The following is a 26379-nucleotide window of genomic DNA, read 5'->3' as shown; positions in this document are numbered from 1 at the left end:
CTCAATGTTTTTTTTGTTTTTTTTCTTCTTTAATGAAGTGAGAGGACCACAAATCCCCTCACTGATTGGTGACTCCATGTTGTCTTATGACAAATTTTTAACAAAGCACATGAAAAACAGGGACCTGATGTGCAAAGGCCTTAACACGAGTTTTAAGAGAAGGCTGCAGAGTCACTCTTGTATAGATAAAACCTGTTTCACTACAAAATGGTGCCGTACAGGCTTAGGCAAAATTTACTAGTTGTCAGTGGCTCGTCAGTGTAGTTTGCCACTGCTGCTGGGACACATGATTGACATGAAAGGCCTGGTCATGTGGTTGGCTCATGGTGATGGTCGGTAAGATGCTCTGAAGTCCAACAGCTGCCAGTTGGCTGCTCACACAGCATTGCATTTATGACCTACAGTATTATGTTGATGGAAAATTATTTGGGTGGGGTGGGGTGGGGTGGGGGGGGGGGAGGGGGGTGCAAACAATGACATACAGTACAGGCCAAAAGTTTGGACACACCTTCTCATTCAATGCGTTTTCTTTATTTTCATGACTATTTACATTGTAGATTCTCACTGAAGGCATCAAAACTATGAATGAACACATGTGGAGTTATGTACTTAACAAAACAAGGTGAAATAACTGAAAACATGTTTTATATTCTAGTTTCTTCAAAATAGCCACCCTTTGCTCTGATTACTGCTTTGCACACTCTTGGCATTCTCTCCATGAGCTTCAAGAGGTAGTCACCTGAAATGGTTTCCACTTCACAGGTGTGCCTTATCAGGGTTAATTAGTGGAATTTCTTGCTTTATCAATGGGGTTGGGACCATCAGTTGTGTTGTGCAGAAGTCAGGTTAATACACAGCCGACAGCCCTATTGGACAACTGTTAAAATTCATATTATGGCAAGAACCAATCAGCTAACTAAAGAAAAACGAGTGGCCATCATTACTTTAAGAAATGAAGGTCAGTCAGTCCGGAAAATTGCAAAAACTTTAAATGTGTCCCCAAGTGGAGTCGCAAAAACCATCAAGCGCTACAACGAAACTGGCACACATGAGGACCGACCCAGGAAAGGAAGACCAAGAGTCACCTCTGCTTCTGAGGATAAGTTCATCCGAGTCACCAGCCTCAGAAATCGCAAGTTAACAGCAGCTCAGATCAGAGACCAGATGAATGCCACACAGAGTTCTAGCAGCAGACCCATCTCTAGAACAACTGTTAAGAGGACACTGCGCGAATCAGGCCTTCATGGTCAAATAGCTGCTAGGAAACCACTGCTAAGGAGAGGCAACAAGCAGAAGAGATTTGTTTGGGCCAAGAAACACAAGGAATGGACATTAGACCAGTGGAAATCTGTGCTTTGGTCTGATGAGTCCAAATTTGAGATCTTTGGTTCCAACCGCCGTGTCTTTGTGAGACGCAGAAAAGGTGAACGGATGGATTCCACATGCCTGGTTCCCACTGTGAAGCATGGAGGAGGAGGTGTGATGGTGTGGGGGTGTTTTGCTGGTTACACTGTTGGGGATTTATTCAAAACTGAAGGCACACTGAACCAGCATGGCTACCACAGCATCCTGCAGCGACATGCCATCCCATCCGGTTTGCGTTTAGTTGGACGATCATTTATTTTTCAACAGGACAATGACCCCAAACACACCTCCAGGCTGTGTAAGGGCTATTTGACCAAGAAGGAGAGTGATGGAGTGCTGCGGCAGATGACCTGGCCTCCACAGTCACCGGACCTGAACCCAATCGAGATGGTTTGGGGTGAGCTGGACCGCAGAGTGAAGGCAAAGGGGCCAACAAGTGCTAAACACCTCTGGGAACTCCTTCAAGACTGTTGGAAAACCATTTCAGGTGACTACCTCTTGAAGCTCATCGAGAGAATGCCAAGAGTGTGCAAAGCAGTAATCAGAGCAAAGGGTGGCTATTTTGAAGAAACTAGAATATAAATCATGTTTTCAGTTATTTCACCTTTTTTTGTTAAGTACATAACTCCACGTGTTCATTCATAGTTTTGATGCCTTCAGTGAGAATCTACAATGTAAATAGTCATGAAAATAAAGAAAATGCATTGAATGAGAAGGTGTGTCCAAACTTTTGGCCTGTACTGTACGTAAATAAAAGAAGTCAATGCCTCACTGTTTTGGAGTTACACAGTTTAGACTACATAAAACGTGATTTTGAATATTTTATTTTCTGTGTTTTATCAACATAAAAATTGGTAAATGATACATTTTACGTATCCACTAGTCACACCAGGGTATAAATTAGTTTTCTTTTTTAGAGTCGTTCTGATACGGATACCAGTATCTGAAATGCCTCCAATACTGCCTCAAATGCTGAATCGCGTATCGGCAAGCACTTGAGTCTATGCACCTATTAGAAACAACGTCATTTATTAATAGACTTTAAAGAAGCTTCATGCCAGGATAAAATGGCAGTCTTCCCTGCAATCAATTCTTCCCCACTCCGTAATGTTAGCTTGTAAAGCAAGTAGCGCTGTGCAGCCACTGGCACTTACTGTTTAAGAACGGTGTAGAAGAACTAATTTCCAGTAAAAGTCCCACCAGCAAGAAGGCAACATGTACAGTACGCAAGGCTTTAGTTTTAGGGGCAGCACTACGGTTGTCCCACACAGTGTCATTGGATCGGTTCTTGGTAACAGCCAATACACAAGTTTGGGTAATGGAATCTGTATCGGAAAGGACAAAATGGTATTGGGACATTTGAAGCAGCAGGTCAATTTTGAACAGCCTCATTCCCAAATGACTCTAGGAAATAAATCACATATTAATAAACTGCCAGTTTATTCAGGTAGGTTGGAATTTTGTCATTTGTGCTCATTGAAGGCGTTAATGTTCTGTTGTTCAGGGGCATTAGAAAAGAACAGCCAGTGTTTCTACCTTAAGAGAAACCAGTTTAGTTGAACATTTCATTAGTTTGGGCTGGCACAAGATGGTTTCTGACCTGCTGCACTTTCAGGATCAACCATCAACCCTAATCATGGCTTTACAAGCTGCTCATGCCAGCTTCTTTTAGAGAACCATAGCCATATTTTTGAAAATGGCATACAGTGATGTTGTTGTCTAAGTGTCATACTCTCAGTACAGAGAGTCACAGCACTGTGTCATAGAATTTTAGTGCAGGACTATGCCAAAACACAATTTGTTGAAATATTGGTAATCAAACCCTGGCTAAATTAAATAGCATCTCTCCTTTGACCACCAGTTACTCAAGCAACATGAGCGCTCCCTGTAGTTCGTTACACTGTGTAAAGAACCTGCATAAAACTAAAAACAGCATACTTTTAGAACTCATTTTTAAATAACTAATTGCGAGCATCAATCAGTGCATGATGTATTTCCTCTTCTTTTGTTGATGGTCTCTAATTTACACCCTGGAAAACAATCACAGATTCACAGCTCCTAAATAAGCATGTACTGCTGCTGCTCAGCATGTCTTAGTGTGTGCGCTAAGGAGGAGAGAGCACACACATGCGATCCAATCTTCTCCTCCTATTTTCCTGCTTGGCTGGAGTTAGCCTCGATTTCTGCAGTTTGTCTATTTGAACTGAAACCACCAGCAGTGTGGAGACAATTTTTAAATCAACTGAATAATTATGTGGTTACAGTGCATCACACCTCTGCACTCCACAATATCAGTGACATTTTCATTTCAAATAACTGATTATATAGAAGCTCTTGTTTTCTTTGGCCTCAAATGAAGCCCTCTCTGCCTGTGTGCCGGTGTGTGTGCGTGTGTGTTATACCATAAGCTTAGGCTAATTCTTGATAGCCCGAAGCCTTTCCTCCACTACTTGACACAGTATCTCCATTACGAGATGAGATGTCGGCAGGTACAGATTGACATGGTGCTGATTTAATCTCCAGTTGGCCGTTAATGGATTAAAAGAGCACATCCTACCTTATCATGTATTAGTGGTAAAACTGAGGACATGTTTTGGCCTCTGTGATAATATGCCCAGGCTATTTTTGTGTCATGTTCTGTTGTCTTGGTAGCAAAGATATTGTTTTTCCTTGAGGGGCTCAGAGGACTTCTCTTGTCTGAGTATAATACTCAAGTGTATAAAGCGAGAACCCTTGGGGATGTAGCTTTTGCATCTTAAATGGTGCATTATTAGGTGTCCTTTTACATTAGCGAGGTCATCATGGATTTATTTTTCATACTTTTTAATATAATTGCTATTACTTTTATTATATCAGAATTATATCATGCAGAATTTGATAGGAGTAAAGGCACAAAAAGGAAAGTAAAAAAAAAAAAAAGGCCCTCCCCTGTGTTAGAGGTCGAGAGGTTCAAATGAAATGGGTTTCAAATGAAAATACTCTGCTGTGTGCTCCTGTGTTCTCTGGCTGTCCTAATGCGCAGCAGACCGCCTTTGCCTGAGTCACACAGCTGTCCCTGTGCTTTTAATTAGCCCTAATAACCATTTCAATTCCATTAGCAGGAAGCACCAGCTACCTCACCAGAACCAGAACAACCATTCGAGAGGAACACACACTTACACAGCATACTGCATGCGCATGTACATACATGCATATCCATAATTGCACCTGAATTGGTAATGTTGGATTTAATGCCTAACAGTAGTGGAAATCCATCTTTCTAAGCACATGCATAAACAGAGAGATGCTCCAGAGGACTAGAAAAATGTCACAGGACTGTATTGAGCATATAACTGTCTAATAGGCTATTTGAAACTATTTCCCGTCTCTTTTTTTTCATCCTCTTCTCTGAATGCTTCCTCCCCTCCCTCTCTGCCTTCCCAGATCACCAATGTGATGGTGCCCTTCATGTTTAAGTATGCAGTGGACGAGCTTAACCAGATGTCGGGACACATGCTGAACCTGAATGACGCGCCAAGCACCGTGGCTACCATGGCAACGGCCGTGTTGATTGGCTGTGAGTCCCAGACTTGTATTGCACTGGCAGGTGCCGCGCTCATCAGAGGGGACCGTGGGACTGCCTATTATCTACAGGCTGACCTTTCCCAACACATTCATATCAATGCCGCTCCGCAACCCCCGCCTCTCCCTCACGTTATTTACATTTTGTGTTCTGTTCGGCATCTGAGTTCACTTCTGTCAACCATCGTGGCCCTCTCGTGAGCGCCAACGACTTTGCAGTATGATACCTGTGTGCTCCCAAGGCAAACAGAGCTGGATACATTTCTAAAGCAGTGGGGAAGAAATTGCTAATGTCCTTTTTGAAAGTAGTTTGATATTTTTTAGTGTTATGCAAAGGCCAAGGATGTTTCTTTCACTCCATCCCTTGAGAAGACCTCTCTTTTTTCTCTTTTTGTCCAAATGGCTCCTGTAATACATGAGGAGTCAGGGGTGATGTGTAGCGTGAATATGAAGTTGAGAATGAGAGCATTTTATCTTTCTGAGCTGCTGATGAAGAGCAAAAAAATAAATAAATAAATATTGTGAACCTGACACTCACTGCAAGTCACTCTGGCCTTGAGTGAGATCAGATTGGATGCAATGTACACTTAGCCCTGTAGCCACTTATTTTAATGAGCCCACTTAGGTCTTACACACTAATGCTGCCTGTCGAATAATTGGAGCACATGAACAGGACTCCAGACAGGACAAATTAAGATGACGAGGAAGAATGAAGGGGAATGCTCTTAAAGAAAGGTATTTTTTTGTTCCCTCTTTGTGACACTTGAGGCCCGGTACTTGGAGCCCGCAGTGACGGGTGTAATTTGGCTGAAAAGGTTGCACAGTGCTCATCCTACCTTGTCAGACGTGGACATGTTCATTAGATGAGCATTCCTATTTAACGCCACATTACAGCCCCGTGAAGACAGCAGACAGAGCGATTATTACCCCGACTTTGGTCTTAGCAGACAAGTCGTGTACTCACACAAGTTGGTGAAATCGCCACAGGAAGGCCAGGTGTCATTCTAACACAGACTATTAATTTTTGAGATGCTAGCCATCTCCTTGTATAACAGTTTATGAGAAACGAAAGGGATCAAATGATTGACTTCCTTGGAATTAGATTGGGGGTATTACTAAGTTGAAACTCAAGCTGCTTTCACACTGCTCTGCAATAACCACCCTGACAACTGCTTACCTGCAAGAGCATCGACCCCAAAAAGCAAAGCATTTTTTAAAGCGGATGCTGCTTCTATGGTTCTAGCTGCGGTGCCAAGCAGGGGCTTCGGTGAACCCTGGCAGAAGTGCAAGCTAGCTTGTAGCAGCATGATGTAGCAAAACAACTGGAAGTGGTGGAAATAGTGGAAATGTTATCCCAGGTCCAGTTTTTCGTCTGGTTGTCCTCTGGCTCCATAACTCCGAATATTCAGCCACAAGCATTATCAGCTCCTCTATTTTGTCTTCTCTCTGCTCCCATGATGACCGCTATTTGCTAGCTGCAGCTAACAGTTATTTTCATTAATGATAAATCTGCAGATTGTTTTACAATTAGGCAATTAATTGTTTAGTCTATAAAATGTCAAAAATTAAAATAAAAAAAATCTTATCACAATTCCCCAGTGCCCAAAGTACATCTTCAGATTGCTTCTTTTGTCCAACTAACAGTACAGAACCCAAAGACTCTTCATTTAACGTCATAGATTACAGAGAAAAGCAGCAAATTCTTATGTTAAATATTTGACATTTGTACTTGAAAAATGACTGAAATGATTAATGGATTATTAAAAAATTAGGTAATTCATATTCTCTTGATCGACTAATTGAATAATTATTGTAGCTGTAGTCGGTTAAAGATGAACATGATAAAGTCAGCATGGCTTAGCAAAATTTGTGCACATTCATATGGGCTACAAACAGCAAAAATGAAAATACCTTAAAGGGACAGTTCGCCCCAGAATCAAAAATACAAACATTGATATTGTCCCCCTTGGGTGAGCTCTAATGTTAGCTAGGTTAGTGGTGCTAGGTGAGCTACCAGTAGTACCATCTCGTTCAATTACATTCAAGAGAACGCAGACATATCACACCAAAACAATCTAGATTGATAAACAGCACCACAAATATAAGGAAAAATGCCTATTTTTGCTGTTGGAGTGAACTGTTTCTTTAAAGAAAGGCTGTGTTGCTTGCATCCACCCTCGTCATACTCATCAGCCAGACAAAAGTCTAGACTCAGACAGTGGTGAAATTAAGCCTGCTCATCGACTCAACACATAGTCACATCTTTTTGTGACACTCTTATTAAAACCTCTTCTTGTATTCTGCTCTCACATGTAGCCCACTCCCTGCCGCACACACACACACACACACTGAACACACTTGTGTACACTCACATACCCCCCCTCCCCTCAGTCTGCAGTGTGCTGGCCTGCCATGGTAGTGAGGCTTCAGACAGCATCCTGCTCTGTAATTACAGAGGCTTGGGGAGGCTGCTGCTGTAGCTCTGCAGTGCTTTGCAGACCAGAGATGATGTGGAAAAAACCTGCTCCGCCACCTAATACAGACATTCACTTTGGAGCAGTTGACAAGCCTCTAGCCTCTCTACTCTCAACTGCATTACATCCTACAAGACAGGAGAGGTTGGGGTCACAGTCTTGTTTTGCTGCCTCATATCACTTTAGAGCTACATAACAGTCCTTAGTGTTTAGAATGAGGATATGTTCTCACTTGATAGCGCCCGGCCCTGCTGTGTGAACCTCCGTGCTTTTCACAGCAGGTGTGCTAAACTCTCCATCTCCTCCGCTATCCCAGATGGCGCATCACGGGCTTGTGCAGCACTCTTCAACGAGCTGAGGAACACCGTGTTCGGCAAGGTGGCCCAGAGTTCCATCCGCCGCATCGCCAAGAATGTCTTTCTCCACCTGCACAATCTGGACCTGGGTTTCCATCTCAGCCGCCAAACAGGGGCGCTGTCCAAGGCCATCGACCGTGGCACACGGGGCATCTCTTTTGTCCTCAGTGCACTCGTCTTCAATCTAGGACCCACAGTCTTCGAGATGGCCCTCGTCAGTGCCATTTTGGTGAGTCTAATGGTGACATCCATGCACACAGATATTAACAATGCTGATTTTAAGTTTCAGTGCCATTGTAGGATGCTACCAGAAACATGGCATACAATTTTCTGTCTTTTATTTCTTGTTGCTGTCACTGTTACAGCCCTTAATGTTAGCACAGGTCTTTCCATCACCTTGACACTCTTCACAGCAGATTGTCCGGAAATTAATTTCGGGGATATTGTCTCATTTACATTCTAAATGGAATATGAATCCCCATGAACTTTTGGTGGCAACACAGAGCCCATTAGCGTCAATGATGAATCCCAAAGCTTTGTTGCAGCTTAATGTCCTCATGCGGAGTATGCCCTGAACAGATGCCCCCCTCCTTGGCCACCACTGAAAGAGCAGCTCGTCTATAGCTCTGTGCTATTATTCCACTCTGGACCATAATGTCAGCTTGCCTGTAATGACGGCAGACTTCATTGCCCAAATAGCTAAAGCATTAGCACGATTAGTTCTTGTAGTTTCCCCTCCATTTGTAACACTCAATTTCATAGTGGAATGGTCAAAAACAGTACTGTCTCAGAATGCGGTGTGACGCCAACGTCGGAGTCCGCTGGTCTGATGTGGTCACTCGAGTTTTTATCACAGCGTGCTTTGTTTTGTCTTTGCTTTCTCTCCTCTGCAGTATTACAGGTGTGGTGGACAGTTTGCAGCAGTGTCCTTGGGTACCTTATCAGCATACACCCTCTTCACCATTCTCGTCACTCAGTGGAGGTAACAATGAAGATGTTTGAGTCCTGTGTCTGACTCTTGTTCAACTGGTGCTTTTATTGCTAATGTTTGTTATCACTGAAAGGGATTCAGTAAATAGTTCTGTGGCTGTCTGTGCTGTCAGTAACATGTTCCCTCGTTGGCTGAAATGATAAATAAGAAAAAAACGTAAGAAAGCTGTAACGTCATGTCTCTGCACACAGGACACGTTTCCGGATAGAGATGAATAAAGCAGACAATGAAGCTGGAAACGCAGCTATTGACTCACTCCTTAACTATGAGACCGTTAAGGTGAGATCTAACCCCCCCCACTCATCCACACATATATAGGCATACACACACCTGCCACCATACACTCCTCTCTCAGCTCCTCCTCATCCCCACCCCCTTCCCCTCATCAACCCTTTCCTTTTATCTCCTCCTCTCTAGTCTTTTTGTTCTATTCACTTAAGCCAGGCATATTGACGGGAACAAATATTTACTCGTCTGTGATAATGGTGTTTCACTGGCATGATTGCCACTGTCAGAATTTGCCTTTTAATCAAAGAAAAGCTCTGCCTAGCTCTCTCTCTGCCTCTCTCCCTCTGACTCTCACCACTTTCACACACAAACTCCTTATCATAACAAGTACAAGCTAAAAGTCAAGTTTACCTTTCTGAGCGAGAGGAGTGGAATTTATGGCTGAAAGGACTGAAAGGGTGGAAAGTCACCGCCAATCTCTACTATAGGTTTACTTAAAGGTTATTGCATTCCCTCCAGTTATTATTATAGAGCAGTGTCACACCAGTGTGAGCCCACAGATGAAGGTAGGGAGTGCGGTCGTGGAACCTGGTGCCTGTCTGATCAAAGATTAATTTAATAGCTGGTAAAATTATTGCAAACTTAACTCCACACTCAGATATTCAGCTTTAAAAACAGTGGTATTGATCAGAATCAATGAGGGCTAGCCAACAGTTCAATATGATTGATTATTGCCTCTCTATATAACTGTACTGTGACGAAATTCTGTTTGTGGTTAGCAGTTCTTACAACTAAACAAATGACACCAAGTTTATTCAAAGGGATGAGCAGTTTAACTTTTATCATGTGATACTACTGTAAATATTGGCCCTTATTGACTATTGAAACAAACACTTATTAACATCGAGTAATGCATTTATAATTATCATGATTGTAATTCTGCTCATATTGCTGTACAAATTTTGCTCATTGTTATCTAGGGCTGCAACTAACGAATATATTATCAAAATATCTACCAATTATTTTCTTGATTATTTCTTAAAGCGCATCATGACGTCCTAAAATTGCTTGTTTGTCCGACCAACAGTCCAAAACCTTACGATATTCATTTAACTGTCACAACAATAAAAAAAAACCTAGAGAAAAGCAGCAAATCCTCACAATTCAAAAGATGGAACGAGACAATGGTTGGCATATTTGCTTGAAAAATGGCTTTTTGATTATCAAAGTCAATTTATTTTCTGTCGATCAACTAATCAAGTAATCTTTTCAGGGTTTATATTGACCCATTTACACACACATGTGACAAACACAAAAAGAGTTTTTACTTTGTTTGTGTTTGTACTCTCAGACTCTGTTTTGCTCCTTCTTTTAGTGTGAGGTTTTTTTGTAAATGGCTATGTTTACATGTACACTAATATACTTATACTACCAAATTTGATACGGATGATGTAAAGAGGATCTTCAGTTTGGATAATCAGAATTAGGTCTTATTTTGAGTGGGGTTTGGTACCATTCACATGTGAACTTATACTCAATGGTACCTTTTCTGGACACTTTCTGAAATAACAAAAATGGAATTTTTGAACAAGCTGCAGAGGTGACATAGTCTCACTCACTCTCTCCTTATCTCTGCTCTGGTCAACAAGCAATTCTGCTCTTTTCTAATCACACGTAGAGCTAATCTGTCCCTCTCTGCTCGTGTGTCTGTGTGCATGTATGTGTGTCTGCTCGTCTCTCTTGCTCTCTGTTTACACACAACTGACAAATAATTGAAAAGGTATTTAAAAAACTAAAAAACACAAACAGCAGTGATGCTAGGCTTTTTCTAATATAAAATAGAAAAGAAAATAGACCAGACGCCAAAACTATCACTGCAGATTAGGAGCCGGTCATGGAGCACAGCAGAGCTCCACTGCAGCCTTCTCATCCAGGTTCCCTTTGAGGTATCAAAGGTATCATTTGGCACAGATTAATTTAAAGTTAATTGGTAGTGGACATAATTTGGTTGGTACAGGTAAAAGTAAAGAGTTTGGTACTTTCAGATACATTCTTTGGACATGTATACAGCACATTCAGATTATATACATGTATGTCAACTTGGGTTTTTAATGCAGTTTGCAAAAGTTGACTCACAGAAGCAAAATGGCACAAGTGGCTCCAGCTGTCCACTGTTTCATATTTTAACACAATAAAGGACATGTTAGGGCATCAACCTCTGTCAAACACAGCCATAACACAGCCAAATACGGTTGCCTGTACACAGGACTATTAGTAGAATATCCATTTTTGTTAGGTATGTAAACAGCCTAACAGGAATGTTGTCATTGGACTAAGGGCAAAGAACTGAATATTTTGTGTCCATGCAGCACAGTCAGTGTCACTCCAGTTGCTACAAACAATGAGACATTTATCACTGGACATTCAGGGCTATTTTCCTGGTTTAGCCAATGACCCAAATAGTGTCTCGGTTATAGTTTTGGATTGGAAGGCTCTGCCACTGGAGGCTTTATTTTGAATAGAAATGTCTGCTGAGAGCCAGGGTGGATTATGGGTGAGTGTGCTCTCACAGACACCTGACTGATGTGATGTGGTGCGGATGTAAACATTGCAAGCCAACAACCAACAAGCGGCATGGTTATCCTGAATCTTCATCTTTAGCAGTTTTAAGCCTCTTTCTAGGTAACCTCAATGTACAGAGCACACATACAAACATAATCACCATCCAGATTTGGGTGCTTTGTTAGGCTGTTCTGGATATATTTTTGTACCCATGTTATTTTCTTTGCTGTATTATTTTGCGTCCTGTTTTTCTTAACGTTTTGTTCTGTGTTATTTTGTGTCATCTGTGCCAATGCGGCCGGATTTAGCATCACTCTGAGCTGTGAGTGTGCATATGTAATTAGATCTCCGCCCACTCAGAAATCCGTTCCACTTTCACAAAGGGCTGGATGAGAACCTGAACACGGTGCCTTGCACTGCTTCTGTTTGTCCTCCATGTGCTACTTTCTTCCCTCTCTCCCTCTCTCTTTCTCTCACTCCCTCTCCCTCTCTGATTTCGTGCATTTCCCTATATGCAAATCAGTGGCAAGTCGGTAGCAGCACAGCACCACTGCCGTTAGCTAGAGAAGCAAATCGCCCACTTAACCAGAGCAGAGGAACAATAGTGCAAACTAAACAAACAGCAATATTAGGTAATTGGCAGTAGAGTTGAGGGTCGTTGTTATGATCATGGCGTAGTTTTATGTGCTGATTTTAAGAGATGTGCTTGTGGCTGATTCACAAGGCTTTTTTCCCTCTAAATGATCGCTGTATGTCTTAATCAGAATTAGTGCTGCTTGTGTGGTGTAACACTTAAGAGCAATCTGTGCTCTGTTTGTAGGTGTCTGTGTAAGCTGCTACAGATGTAAACACAGAGACTGACGACAGTGTCAGTGATGAATCCTCTGCAGCGGTTCTTGTTTAACTTGCGAGTGATATTAAGGCTTTCCTGACAATTAGATTCTATAAACTGTTCTTTTGTCACAGTCAGTACTTTCCTCTGCCAAAGCTGCTTTGCTGAGCAGGCTCTGGATTTTGTTCTACCGCCCTCCACATCCTTTAAGATCAGTGGGGAGGAGATGAAGATACAAAGACATGAAAAAGTGCTTTAGAGGCCAACTCAGACCCAGACTACGCCCAGAGCGGTCACAGAGAACAAATGCAGCCTTGAGGCAGGCTGCGCTAAAGTGTCTGTCTGCCTGACACTTCTCTCCATGCTTCCTTAAACTTTAACCTTAACCGTATTTTGTGTCTCTCCATCTTTCTCTCTTGACTTGCACTTTCTTTCCTTATGTGAATCTTTTTTGCTGTCTCCGTGCCCTGTGCTCCCTACTCTCCTCCCTCTGCATGTCTCGCATCTCGGCTGCAGTACTTCAACAATGAGAACTATGAAGCTGAGAGGTATGATGGATACCTGAAGATCTATGAGTCATCCTCTTTAAAAACCACGTCCACGCTCGCCATGCTCAACTTTGGCCAGAGTGCCATCTTCAGTATCGGCCTCACTGCCATCATGGTGTTGGCCAGCAAGGGCATTTCGGCAGGTGAGTGAGTGTGTGTTTGTCTGTGTGTGTTAGAGCTGCAACAATTAATTGATTAGTTGTCAAGTAATCAGATTATTTGGCAACTAAATTGATATTCGATGAATTGGTTTGAGTTATTTAAAAAAAAAAAAGAAAAAGTCAAAATTGCAGCTCCTAAAATGTGAATATTTTCTTCACTCCTCCATGACAGTACACTGAATATGTTTGGGGTGTGGACAAAACAAGATAATTGATGATGTCATCTTGGGCTTTGAGAACACTGATCGACCTTTTTTACACCATTTTCTGACATTTTATAGATCAAACAACAAATCAAGAATCGAAAATTAGTTAGTTGCAGCTCTAGTGTGTTTGTGTGTCTGTGTTTGAAGGATTTTTCAATTTTTGGAAAATCGTTCTCTCAAGATCTACGAATCATGAAAAAAACTGATAGCATCGAGGTGTAAAAGCACAAAATTCATCGCCTAACTTGAATTTACCTCTTCATGCTTATAATCTGTGTCCACAGCACAATAAAAAAATGGTGCATTTGGAAATAAGAAAGCTTTAAAAAAAACACCTCAAAACAAAATCACATGGACAGATGAAAATGGCAAGTAAAACCCTGACTGAACTGGATAATAGAAACTAAATGAGAACAAAGCACAGCAAGCATGAAAAAGTGGCATGAATAGGAAATAAAACAGCCTTGATGCAGAAAATGAAATCACAGCGGGTGGAGATAGATTCAGACTGTAACATGCTTTGTCTGCTTTCACAACTTGAAAGAAGAAGTGGCTTGAGCGTTATTTTTTTAATAGATCTTGTATTCAAAGATACATGCATGATACAATAGAACTAGATTATGTGCATGTCTGTGAATTGTGCCATCGCTGTCGTGTAGGTACGATGACCGTGGGAGACCTGGTGTTGGTGAACGGCCTGCTCTTCCAGCTCTCCCTGCCCCTCAACTTCCTGGGCACAGTGTACAGAGAGACCCGGCAGGCCCTCATAGACATGAACACTCTTTTCACCTTGCTCAGCGTCGACACCAAGATCAAGGTAACTTGTCGGCCTGACATACACTTCTCTGCATTGTAGCGGTAAATTGCAAAATCTTTTTTTTTTTTTTTGGTTACATTTTTCCCCCAACAATAGAAAACAGTTGACCTGTAGACAATAGAAAGTGAATACAGAGGTCATTGGAAAATCTGAAAAACTAAACAAAGCCTTTTACCGAGACGACACATAATGTTTAATTGCACAAGTGGTAAAAGATTTTTACACAGGCGTGAGTTATTCTTGGCCGTATGACATGGCTAACCTATCCACATGTGCTGTAAAAAATGATAGGTTGCAGTCAAACACAGTAATTACATGCCTGATGGGATTCAGGTGCTTCCTCGTCTATTGCCACTTGTAGAGCATGACATTACTCACATGTCAGGGTGTTATGACAGATTGCAGCAGATTGGCTGTTTTTTGGTGATTTACTCAGATTATTGACTAGTTGCAATCTTTCTCAATCATTGATTTCAGTGAAATAACAGCAACACAAGCTTGTTTTATGTGTGTAGTTTTGTTTTCCATGGGGATGTGATTTGATTAAAATGATCACTGACTAAAGATAACTATGATGAAATTAGAGAGTTTAGTTGTTTTACTGTTTGTGCCGATCATCTGGTCAGACAGCGTTAGGGCTCATTCACCTGTTTTCGTTGTCAAGTTGTGGAAGGCAGGGAAACTTGTAAATGTTTTGTTTTCAGCTCCTTTGGTTGAAATTCATTAGGTTCATTTTTGCCTAAGTTTATTATCTTTCATAACAAAAGGCACCTCTTTGTAGTCTGGGAACAAGACGTATCTGCAAGTTTATGTTTTCGCTCTAGCAGATGCGTTTAGTCTACTGACAACTAGGGCTGCAACGATTAGTCGACTAATCGTTGACTAATCAACTATTAAAATAATCGGTGACTATTTTAGTAGCCGACTAATCGGTTTGATTAATTTTTCATACAAAAGTACTATAAAAGTACTCCAAAATACTTTACACACTCTCCCATGACGGTGGACTAAAACCCTTTGGCGTGAGTACAAAACAAGACATTAGATGACAAAGTTTTTGGGTTTGGGAGAGACAGACCGACATTTTTCAACATTTTAACACATTTTTCAATAAAATGATTAGTCGACTAATAAAAGACATAGTCGACAGATTAGTCGACAATGAAAATAATCGTTAGTTGCAGCCCTACTGACAACTTGTGGAGCTTCCACACGTAACGCAAAATATGTGATGACAGCATTTTTGGCTTGTGCACCCTCATGCAGGGACACGACGGCAAGCCTAAACCTAGCTTATTAAAGTGGAGCATCACTGAGGCATTTTCAAAAACAACCAAGATGGCTGCAGCTTATGTGGAAATTCCTGTTGCAGTATTGGTTTCAAATTCTGATGTCAAAAATGGCCGCATTTATTCACAGACATATTGATGCTACACCACTGCAGCTCATCTCTGCATAATGTAGTCTGTTTACATTTGTCCGTCGCTCATTGCTACGTTATGTTTTGTTGCTGTGTTTGGCTGTGGGTCTGTCTGTCTACAAACAGTAATAACGGCCCTTGGATGGTGAAAAAAACCCTGAGGCTTCAGACTGATTCATATTTGCGAATTGGGCTAGCGATGGCAGGCTAACCTTTTTTGTGCACACTCTTGCCTTCAAGTCCTGTGCTCTTCAACATCCCCTTGAAGTTTTCCATTGCCCTGTTCTGCAACTAATGATTAATTTCAGTATTGATCAACCTATCAGTTATTTTCTGGATTCATCAAAAAAATGATTTTGTCCATAAAAGGTTGGAAAATTGGGAGAAAACACAATTTTTAATTTTCCAGAGCCCAGGGTGACATTTTCAGATTGCTTGTGTTATATGGCCAACAGTCCAAAACCCCATTCCATATACTATTATATATGACAAAGAAAAACATCAGATCCTTAAATCCTGAATCCTGAAACCAACAAATGTTTGGCTTTTTTGTCTTCAATGACAAATGATAATCAAAATAGTTGCTGACAATTTCAGCCGTTTATATGGTGTTGCGACACTACTTTATGTCATTAATATTAAATTCTCTATTTGTGAACTCACCTTAAAAACACACAGAAATACAAAGTCAAAATCAGATTCTGCTCTTTAACCTTAAAAATTGCCAAAAACAGTTCAGATTTTAGACGTTTGTCCTCCGTTTCTTCAAAGTCATAGCTGTCAGTTGTATTTGTGAGACATTTTAGACGTTTCACTGCATTTATTTCTTTTTTTCTCACAACACGACAGCCCATCTTGCGTCAGAAGAGCACATTTAAGTGCAAATGTGCGCCTGCTGCTGTCTAACAATATGAATGCCTTTCCCGTCTCCAGCCTGTAATTATAGTAAGAGAAATGAATCTGTCCAGTTATTTTTCACTCATCAGTAATACTCCTCTCCATTGTGATTCCCTGTGGAATGGCACTGCCCAGCAGGCCATTACTGTCTGAATGCTTTTTTTTTTTTTTTTTTTTTTGCTTTTTTTTTTTTTGTGGAACACATTGGCCTATTATGTAGATGTAAAATAATTTTAAACACCCCCTTACTTGAAACTGCTCCACAAAATAAAAAATAAATGATTTTGGCTTTTTTCCCATGCTGGGGGTGTGTGAAATTATCATCTGTTTATACTAATGGACTATGAGTTATTTGTTTAATTGGCTGAGGTGGATTGTGGGTGATTATGTTGTTATTAGATAGTATAGAAACGAAGCAGAACAGGCTTTTACTCACAGGGCAAGGACAGCGCTTTATTCACTGCTGACCTTGGCTGCATCTCAGCACTATGGCTCAGCTCAGTATGTACCGAAAGTTTTCACGCCTATTGATCCTTCAGTCACCATGAAGGGCAGCGTCTGAGGATTCGGTTGAAACGACCTCTGGAATTCACTGAGAATGTCTCTGCTTTATGCAGTCCATGTTTGCTCTGTGCTCCAGCATTATACGCCTTTACAAGGTGTTGGAGTAACGTTGCATCATGCGTTTCGTCTGTCTCAACCCTCTGATGGTTTTCTCTAGGAGAGGGATCTGGCCCCGGCATTAACCATCACACCACAGGAGGCCACCATCCGCTTCGAGGACGTCTACTTTGAATACCTTGAGGGCCAGAAGGTCTTAAACGGAGTGTCCTTCGAAGTGCCTGCTGGGAAGAAGGTGGCCATCGTTGGTGGCAGTGGGTCAGGGTAGGTCATCTTTCACAGAAGTGCACTGGTGGGCAAATTCACAAAAGGATTGCACAGCTAAAGCATTTGCTTTACCTACATAAATAAGACAGAAAGACACTGAAATTCTCAAAGCACCTGCAAATGTTGAAATGCAACCCTAACTGCACTGCCAAGCAAATAGCATCTCATTGCTCCTGTGCTATTTGCACAGATTTAAATGAGGTAATATGCATACATTTGGCGCAAAATTGGCCCCTTTCTATGCAAATGAGCCTCATTGAAAAAACCCAATCCAATTCACAAAGATCAGTGCTAATAGCCACGCACAGTTACAGTGAAGTTATTGTGTTTTCACTGAGTTGATGGTAACTGAAGTACTTGTAGGAGTGTCACACCCAGACTTTACAGTCTCCCTGAAATTTTGATGAATGCCTCTGCACCTCTTCAGTCAGGACCTGTAGCACGTGAGCAGAAAATGTCAGTTTTCTGTTTCTGCCTACTGTGTTCTTAGCGCAAAGGTAACATTTATACTTTGTGACAAGTATAATTGCTACAAAAGGGCAAAATGCACTCAGCTTCAAAACTTCATGGGCATGCTTGAGCTGTATAATATCTTCTGGGAATTTGATCTGGAGACAGGGCGGTTGCGAGTGATGCGCAACTCATGGTGCCATCAGCGGCAGCAATCCATTCTTTGTGAATTTTCCACCTGACTGTCAAACCTTTAGCCAGTTGTGTGTCACCTTGTTTGTATGTCCAGTCATATCATCAGATATCATCAGTAGACTGTGGGGGTGCAGCTCACAGACAGAATGATGCTGATGATTGGTTCCATGTCTGGTTGCAGGAAGAGCACCATTGTGCGGCTGTTGTTCCGCTTCTACGAGCCCCAGCGGGGGAACATCTACATAGCGGGGCAGAATATTCGAGACGTCAGCCTTGACAGCCTGAGGAAGTCTTTGGGGGTTGTACCTCAGGTCTGAGACACACTTACACATTAAGAAAATAAAACTGTGATTTGTTTTTCACTATTTAAAGTTTCTTTACCACAAATGAACTGTGCTTCTGTCTACGTATAACTTTTCCAGTAGAACATAAAATATATTTGAGTTATTACTGATAATTATATACAACAAGGGGGCAGCATAGAACAAAGTAACATTAGTAGTTTACAACAGCATTAGAAATAAGCTGAATTCAGTTAGTTTTTCACTGCAGTAAGCTTTGAACAGATGGTACATGAACAGTATTTTTGTCATTTGCTTTCGTTCTCTTTCTCCCTCCTACCCTCGTCTTTGTATCTGCAGTCCTCTGCTGCAATAAAAATATTCTCTGAAGCCTCTTTTTTTTCCCTCTAACTGTGTTGTTGTCAGGATGCCGTTCTGTTCCACAACACCATCTTCTACAACCTGCAGTACGGGAACATCAACGCTACACCAGAGGAGGTGCACCAAGTGGCGCGTCTAGCAGGCCTCCATGATGCTATCCTCAGGATGCCCCATGGCTATGACACCCAAGTTGGGGAGCGGGGCCTCAAGCTGTCAGGTTAGCTGTGCTATGATGACTACTGTTTAAATATGGTCTCCTCTGCAGAAGCAAGTTACAGAGCTGTGTGTTTTGTGTATTTCCCTGGATGGTATACAAAGTTAAGACATGTATAACCCAGAAATAAGTCCAGTTTATTGTTCTAGTATAAGGCTGCGACTAGAGTTAATTTTCATTATGAATTAAACTGTGGTTTCTCTTTTTAAAAAATGAATCTTTTAGTCTTTAAAACATAAAAAACATGTTTGATTTACAGTGATGCACAAAGAGAAAAGCTGCAAATCTTGGAGCACAGAGAGTTCTGCAGTTTGTTTTATGATTGACTTGAGCAATTATTTTTTTATCAAAGTTGTTGCAGATGAATCAACTCAATAATCTCAGCTCAAAGATAATACTGATATTGTTATACGAGGTCTGATTTTGGATATAGTATTTAGTTTTTCTGACCTTATCTAACTGTTACAGCTGTAGCTGAACTCCTAACTGCATTACACTTTATGTGACCACCAGATATTTTATGAAAGCAGAAATAGTCCTATTAAAATACCAAAATATTGTCTTATTATTGATCTTAAAGTATTAACCCTATATTGTTTTGATATTTGAAAATGAACCTTTGTAAACATGGTCATCTCTATACAGTTAGTACAAGAAATGAAGCAAAGTATAGCAGCCTAAACAACTCACCATCCTTATTATCTTTCATCTGCTGGCATGAATATACAGTTTATTATGATAGCAGCTGCCATGTTGTAGGTTTTGAGGAATAAATGTAAGCTGCAAAATACTGTGAGGAATATTTAAATTTGCACAGCTGCAGATTTTATTAAAATGTTTGCCCAACTATTGCAGCCGAACATTACTTTTAAGACTTTGATTATGAGCTGTTGTCTTGTAAAAGAAGGCGATCATTAAACTTAATTTAATTATTAAATTTGACCTTATTTTATGAGATTCATTACGAGACTTAATCTGTAGCTGCACCATTGTTATTTTGTTGTCTGCGCAGTGTGTGAACTTGTTTAATGGCATGTTGCCTTATTTGATCTGCAGTGATAGCACATGACTGTGTAGTATTTGGCTCCTATCATCACTCTGCAACTCATTTAGCCCACGTTAACACACAGTGTTTAACACACACAGTGTGTGAGCACTTTCACTCAACATTCAAGATGCAATTACTGGCAGCACAGATTTCTTTATGTGGAGTGACTGAGTGAGTGAGAGAACGGACAAAATAAAGACATGACTAACTTCTCATTAATTTCACTGCTGCTGTACGTGACAGCTGCCAGTGAGTTTGTCGGGGGGGGGGGGGGGGGGTTCAGGGGGGCCAGTCTGGGCTAACTTCCTTCATTGCTGTTCTCCACTGCCAGCAATATTTGTATCTGCCGCTTGCTTTCAAGAGGCCACACACAGCTCATATGTAATAAAGGCCGAGTCAGACACAGTGGGAGAAATCTTTGGGTCCTGCTGATTTTTCTTCACAATTAAACGAAAGTCTGTTTTACCAGCCCTCCGTTTGAGGTAATTATGTGATGAGAAGGGCCAGAGAGAGACCTGCTGTATCCTCACATATTTCAACCCTTTTGGCTTTGGCCTGCTTTGCTTTTGTTTTTGACATTTGGTGTTTTGTTTTAGGAGGGGAGAAGCAACGTGTCGCCATTGCCCGTGCAATACTAAAGAATCCACCCATCCTCCTTTATGACGAAGCAACATCCTCCCTCGACTCTATCACAGAAGAGGTGGGCCTCATAGTGCATGAACACACACACAGGCAGACACGGGCATGCATACATAACATACCCACAAATGCCCGTTGTCTGCTGCATGTACGGGCTGACACCTCACCGTGCCTGCAGAACAAACACCCACTCAGTCACCTGCTGGAGGTACACAATAATTCAGCTCACTCCTGCGTCACATACCTGCTGCGACATACACTCCCCCCCCCCCCCCCCCCCCCCCCCTGCACACACACACACACACACACACACACACAAACACCACCCCCATGTTCTCCCCTGCCACCTGCCACTGTTTTCTCCTACTTAATCTCCAGCTCAGCTTAAACCCCACAGTCTTTGTAAATGTTACATTTAATGAGAAAGTTCAGCATGCCCTCTCTGAACTTCAGGAAAAAAGAGTGGGGCAGTAGACGTGGTTGTTAATTGAGATTTTCAGTTTCTTCTCATCACAAAGTTGTTTTTAAATTATCATGTGTAAACACTGAAAAGAAAAGCATATGAAGGTGGATGTTGCTGAGCAACATTCTGTTGACTTAGCTTCTTCAAATCAGAGTATTGGAGTACTTTCATATATATCCTGTCATTCATGCACCTATTTTCCCTTTTTTGTTTGAAAACCACTATTATTGCAAACCGGGGGAACTATTTTCTTTTGGATCAGGGGATACTCTTAATCTTAACAGAGTGATTAAACTATTTGTCTTTGTGCGTGTGTGTCCAGAACATTCTGACTTCAATGAAGGAGATGGTGAAGGACAGAACGTCTATGTTCATCGCCCACAGGCTTTCCACAATCGTAGACGCAGATGAGATTATAGTGCTCAGCGAGGTAAGAACTCATCCACTTATTTTTTACTTGATCTCGTACCTTCTCTGATTAACATTTCTAGTTGTAATGTCAGGTTCATAAAAAGCAAATAATGCGACAGTTCAGAGTTTACCAGTATAAACATGCGCTGTGTTAATTGCCAGTCCAATTAGACGATTTTGCATTGAAGGGAAGGATGATGACCTGCACTCTGTGTGACCTTCAGCGCACTGTATCTACCGGCAACAAGAATTTAGCAGCAGCCTCTGCTTTTGCCACTCATTTATTTTGAGTTACCTTTCTACAACTTACGTGATGAAAACACGCTTTGTTTAGCTTTTCTCATTAACTTCAACAACAACAGGACACTGCTGGTAGAAGTGGATGCATTATTTTTTCCATAAGGGCTCATTAAAGCAGTCAGACTCGACTGGCTGTTTTGGTCAGATGGCGTGTCTTGTTTGTCTCGGTGACTAATAATGTATGGGCCAGCTTCCCAGACACTGATGAGGCCTCATCCAGGACTAAACATGCCTTTTAATGGAGGATGCCATTGACACGGTTTATCTATACAGTTTGTGGTCAGATGCATTTAAGTCAGGCTGAAGGTGCCACCGAGACATAGAGTATGTTTTAAAAATCTTTTTGGTGCATCATCACTGTATTGTGCATCAGAGAGAGACATCCGAGCTGAGAGAGAAATGCTGCAGTACGTTAACGAGTTGGGCTTGAGACACTGCAAAGCACGAAAAGACACAGACTGAAGTCAGTTATTATGTGGAAAGTAAGAGTTAATATGAAATGTAACACAGATCAAGTGACATTTTCCACCAGTGTCGGATAGGATAAAATGAGAAGAGGTTTCTTTGAACTGCTGCGAGTGAGCATGTGTCGTTCCATGTTTCCAGAGTCAGATGGCGGGGATCAGAGGGTCGTGGCGAGGAGGCATGTTTGTGTGTGATGTCGCCATGCCATTCGCTGGTGTCACCAGCAGAGGACTGCCTGGGGTGCTCATTAAAATAACGAGCCGAAGCAGTCACGTGCTCATCTTGGGTGCACTAAAGATGATGCCAACACCTCTGCATGCTCATGGGAGGTGGGGGAAGGGGGTGCCTTCATTTGTGTTTGACTGTGTGGGAGGGATGTGTCGTTTGTTGCGTGTGGATGCGTGTGTGTGTGCGAGGCCATGTTTTTGCGACAGGAATTGCAACAGTTGTTGGGGAGGCGGCAGGGATTCTAGGGGGGAGCTGACTCTCCGCAGAGAGTGTGGTCAGTGTTGTGCGGTCATGACGAGATGCTAACTATAGGACTCCTTCACTTCGTGTGTTCTGCCACCATGCTTAGGTTTTCTTTTTTCCTTGATTCCCTGCTCTTTTTTTTCTCGGCTAGGGTAAAGTGGCAGAGCAAGGCAACCACCACACCCTCCTCAGCACCCCTGGCAGCTTGTACGCAGACCTGTGGAACACCCAGAACAGCAAAATCCTCAACGGTGACAAGAGGACGGCCGAGCCGCCAGCAGAGCGCCTCTCCCAAAAGGAGGAGGAGAGGAAAAAATTGCAGGAGGAGATCCTCAACAGTGTCAAGGGCTGTGGGAACTGCTCCTGTTGATCGAAGCTGCCACCTCCATGTCTCTTCATCCCTCACAGATGGCCTACACTGGAATCCCTGGTCTGTGTAGTATTTGGGAGGGAGCGGAGAAGGGGTACATCCCCACTACCCACTCAAGCCAAGCTCCCCACCCATGTGACTATCCCTCCTCCTCCTCCTCCTCCTCCTCCTCCTCATGTGAATAAAGGCCACTGCTCGCCAAAGTGAAGGAGGAGGAGCAGAACAGGGAGCAAGTGTGTTTAGCACTGGCTGTTGTCCAGAGATGGAGCTTCTATGCCAGTTGTCTCAGCTGAAGCCAAGCATAAGAGACCTTGTATATCACATACGTGTGTGTAAGACATCTGTTAGTCAACATGGTTGCCCCCCCCCCCTCCTCCTCATTTTTGACATCAGGTTTATTGACATCCTCCATTGCACTGGAAACAGATGAGAGTACACATAATGACTTACATATGCCTTGATGTTGACACAAAATTTGATTTAAATTTTTTTAATTATTTTCATAATAAACTTAACTTACAGTTTGCTTTTTATATTAAGGATGCGCACATCTATTACAATATAGTGAGTTACAAAGAATGGTTTGCAGTATGTGGTTTGAATAACACTGATTCATTTAGCAGATGCTTAAATTGGATTCAGTCATAATGCACATTGCCCATGACATTTTTAATGCATGTTCTAAAAATATCAAATTTGGCAGATAATCAAGTCTTCTCGATTCGATTCACTGCGTAATATGGATGTTTGGACTCATGAACATGCAAAATAGCTCCCCAGTGAATTAGCAGTATGTCACAGTCACATTCATGTAAATATAACGCTCTGAGAATGACAAGAAGTAACTCTAATAAATCATGAACGCTTTTCACCACATTTGGAGCCACATTAAGAGACAACAACTTGAAAGTCTCCTCTGGGAACATTTCACAGTCATATCATTTAGCCTTGGTTGACGGGCCTCTTCTGTTAAAAAGTTATGGAGTTTTAACAGTGCCTAGACAGCTTTTTGGTTTGTATGATCCCACTACAGAGACTTCTTCCTGAAGGTTACATGTAAATGTTAATATTTAAAAACTGACAGTACATGTATGTCCTCATTTTCTGAGGGCTGTTTTGGCTGTGATATGCACATTTTGTTAAGAACTTTGGTATGTTATTGTATCTATAAATCAACAGATTATTAATCTTGTATGATACACACAATGTAAAGCCTTTGTCACAGTATTCTGGACTATATGTTGACTGTGTAAGTACGCTGCAGACAGATTAATAAATGGCTTTATCTAAATAACGAGGTCTCTATGCTTTTGTTCTGAAAAGGGTTTGTTATATGGTTCACACATACTGTAAGAGAATAAAAACAACATGTATAGGTATCTGGAGTTGTGACTCCTTTAACTGGTTATCAGAAAAAACTGACGGGTCACAAGGTTAAAATTAAAGAAGAAATGTCATTGTAAGGTGTCATATTATGCTAGTTTTCAGGTTACAACTAGTATTTTGGGTTTCTACTACAACGTGCTTACATGGTTTAACTCTAAAGCAAGGTTTATGCTTCTGATTACCTACGAAGCAGAGGGCTTTGTGGAGGCGTTGCGTCCCTCTGCAACCGATGCAGAGACGCGATCTGCGCCTCCAGAAAATTGTAACCACGCATCGAGGCAACGCAGACCCAACACAGACCGCAAGAACTATAATTGGTCCTTCAAACTACATCATTTCCGGCATTTCGCAAGGTTTCACTTCCTGCTGCAGTACCACAACACCGCCATTTTCAAAAGTCTCCATTGTGATCGGTTGGTTGAGCCATTAAATGAGCGTACAGACCATCGGCGCAGTCGCCTCTCTCTTCGTCGTCGTCGTAACATTTGTAATAAGAGCATTTGTTGTTCAATGTTCATTTCGAGCTTTCTCTCGTGGTCGCCATCTTCACTGTGACTAGAGCAAAGCCGGAAGATAAACAAACAGTGAATGAGTAACGACCATATAAAAGAAGCGCTTTGGCGGGGAATTGCATAGTGACATAGACCAACAGGACGCAGAACTATGATAGGCACACAACAACTGCAAAGCAGCTGCATGTATGTTGCGTTGAATGTACACAGAAGCATACAGAAACTTACTGTCTGCCTGAATATATCTGTATTCACCCTCTGTCCAAAATGCTTCGTTTTAGTGCCTGTCTCTTTAAGCCCTGCCCGAAAAAGCCCAATCTGCTCTGATTGGTCAGTGTTTTCAGGTCTTTCACACCTACACTATCAGTGCCTCTGTACCATCATTGCAGCTAGGGAATAGTTACCCAGGAATGAGCTCTAAAACCCCAAAATCTCAGGACCGGGACAAGGGCACTCCCGGTTCCCTTGTCTTAAAATCAGTAGGTTTTTTGAACAGGTTTTTTATTAGATCTGCAAAACAAGGTCTGTGGTTAACACAAGCTCACAATGTTCTACGACATAAAATATGTCAGTAAATACCTCATTCATTCACTTTAAGGCTTTTATGTGTCTTAAAAAAGGCAGTTACTAATAGGTCACTCAGTGAGACTACAGAAGGTCATCAGGCCGACACGACTTTACAGCTTCACTGTGGGGGCGATGTTTAGACATGTGACTGTTGATGTGGTGCTTTTATAGCTGAATGTTGGCTTTTTACCTCTGGTGACTGCATTTAGGCTTCAAATATCGTGACAGTGGTGTTCACTTGTGAAGATTATCTTGTTGGACAAGACATGTAAGTATCATAGACAAAAAATAGACAAAATCCAATGTAAGAATACCATAGGCTTTTTGACGAAGGAACCAGGGCGATGCTAACTTGGCCTACAGAAAAACGTCATCCCAGGCGCACTCTATGACTAACAGCACTGTAGTGGCGCTTTCTTTTTATTGACTGTTTCACTGGAATTGCTGCCCAGGCAAAAGCTTGGGTCCATGTTTACTTCCTGTCAACTGACGTCATTCAAATACACTGCAAAATATCGCAACAGGAAACACAGAGGGGCCCATTTTAAATGTTAATGTTTCATGTTTGAAATGATCTATGTAGTATGGTTGTGACATAGCTCACAGAAGTCCTGGCAGCTCATTAAAAGGCGCAGTTTCTGAATGCAAGCTGTGTGCATTTCTTTGTGGATTGAACATTTTCATACTTACACAGTAGCCTATTCATATACACCTGCTTTATATTTTTAAAAAAAGGCATGGGAATCTGACTTTTTAAAATATGGGGCCTATAAACGAATAGTTTAATGTTTTGGGAAATGCACTTATTCACTGTCTAGCTAAGAGAAGTAGGGCTGCACAATAATAGGAAAATATGTTAGGATAATGTTGAATATCGCGATAATGATTTCTAATGATTCTTTTAATGATTAAATTGAACA

At 41.6% G+C, this 26379-nt stretch overlaps 1 protein-coding gene across 1 annotated transcript in view; it reads left to right on the top strand.

Moving 5' to 3' along the window:
• The window catches only part of abcb7 (ATP-binding cassette, sub-family B (MDR/TAP), member 7), a 32730-nt gene extending 8445 nt beyond the window's left edge, over nucleotides 1-24285 (top strand). The window contains exons 5-16 of the mRNA XM_033632885.2: nucleotides 4789-4921; nucleotides 7717-7985; nucleotides 8650-8738; nucleotides 8939-9026; nucleotides 12886-13060; nucleotides 13944-14101; nucleotides 17140-17303; nucleotides 18133-18262; nucleotides 18659-18830; nucleotides 20472-20575; nucleotides 21300-21407; nucleotides 22776-24285. Coding sequence (XP_033488776.1) covers nucleotides 4789-4921; nucleotides 7717-7985; nucleotides 8650-8738; nucleotides 8939-9026; nucleotides 12886-13060; nucleotides 13944-14101; nucleotides 17140-17303; nucleotides 18133-18262; nucleotides 18659-18830; nucleotides 20472-20575; nucleotides 21300-21407; nucleotides 22776-22994 — 1809 coding nt within the window. The 3' untranslated portion in view covers nucleotides 22995-24285. The remainder of the gene's footprint in view (nucleotides 1-4788; nucleotides 4922-7716; nucleotides 7986-8649; nucleotides 8739-8938; nucleotides 9027-12885; nucleotides 13061-13943; nucleotides 14102-17139; nucleotides 17304-18132; nucleotides 18263-18658; nucleotides 18831-20471; nucleotides 20576-21299; nucleotides 21408-22775) is intronic.
• Nucleotides 24286-26379: the final 2094 nt, after the last annotated feature.

The sequence above is a fragment of the Epinephelus lanceolatus genome, chromosome 7, assembly GCF_041903045.1.
Source record: "Epinephelus lanceolatus isolate andai-2023 chromosome 7, ASM4190304v1, whole genome shotgun sequence".
NCBI lineage: Eukaryota > Metazoa > Chordata > Actinopteri > Perciformes > Serranidae > Epinephelus > Epinephelus lanceolatus.
This window is presented reverse-complemented; position numbering and strand designations above follow the sequence as displayed.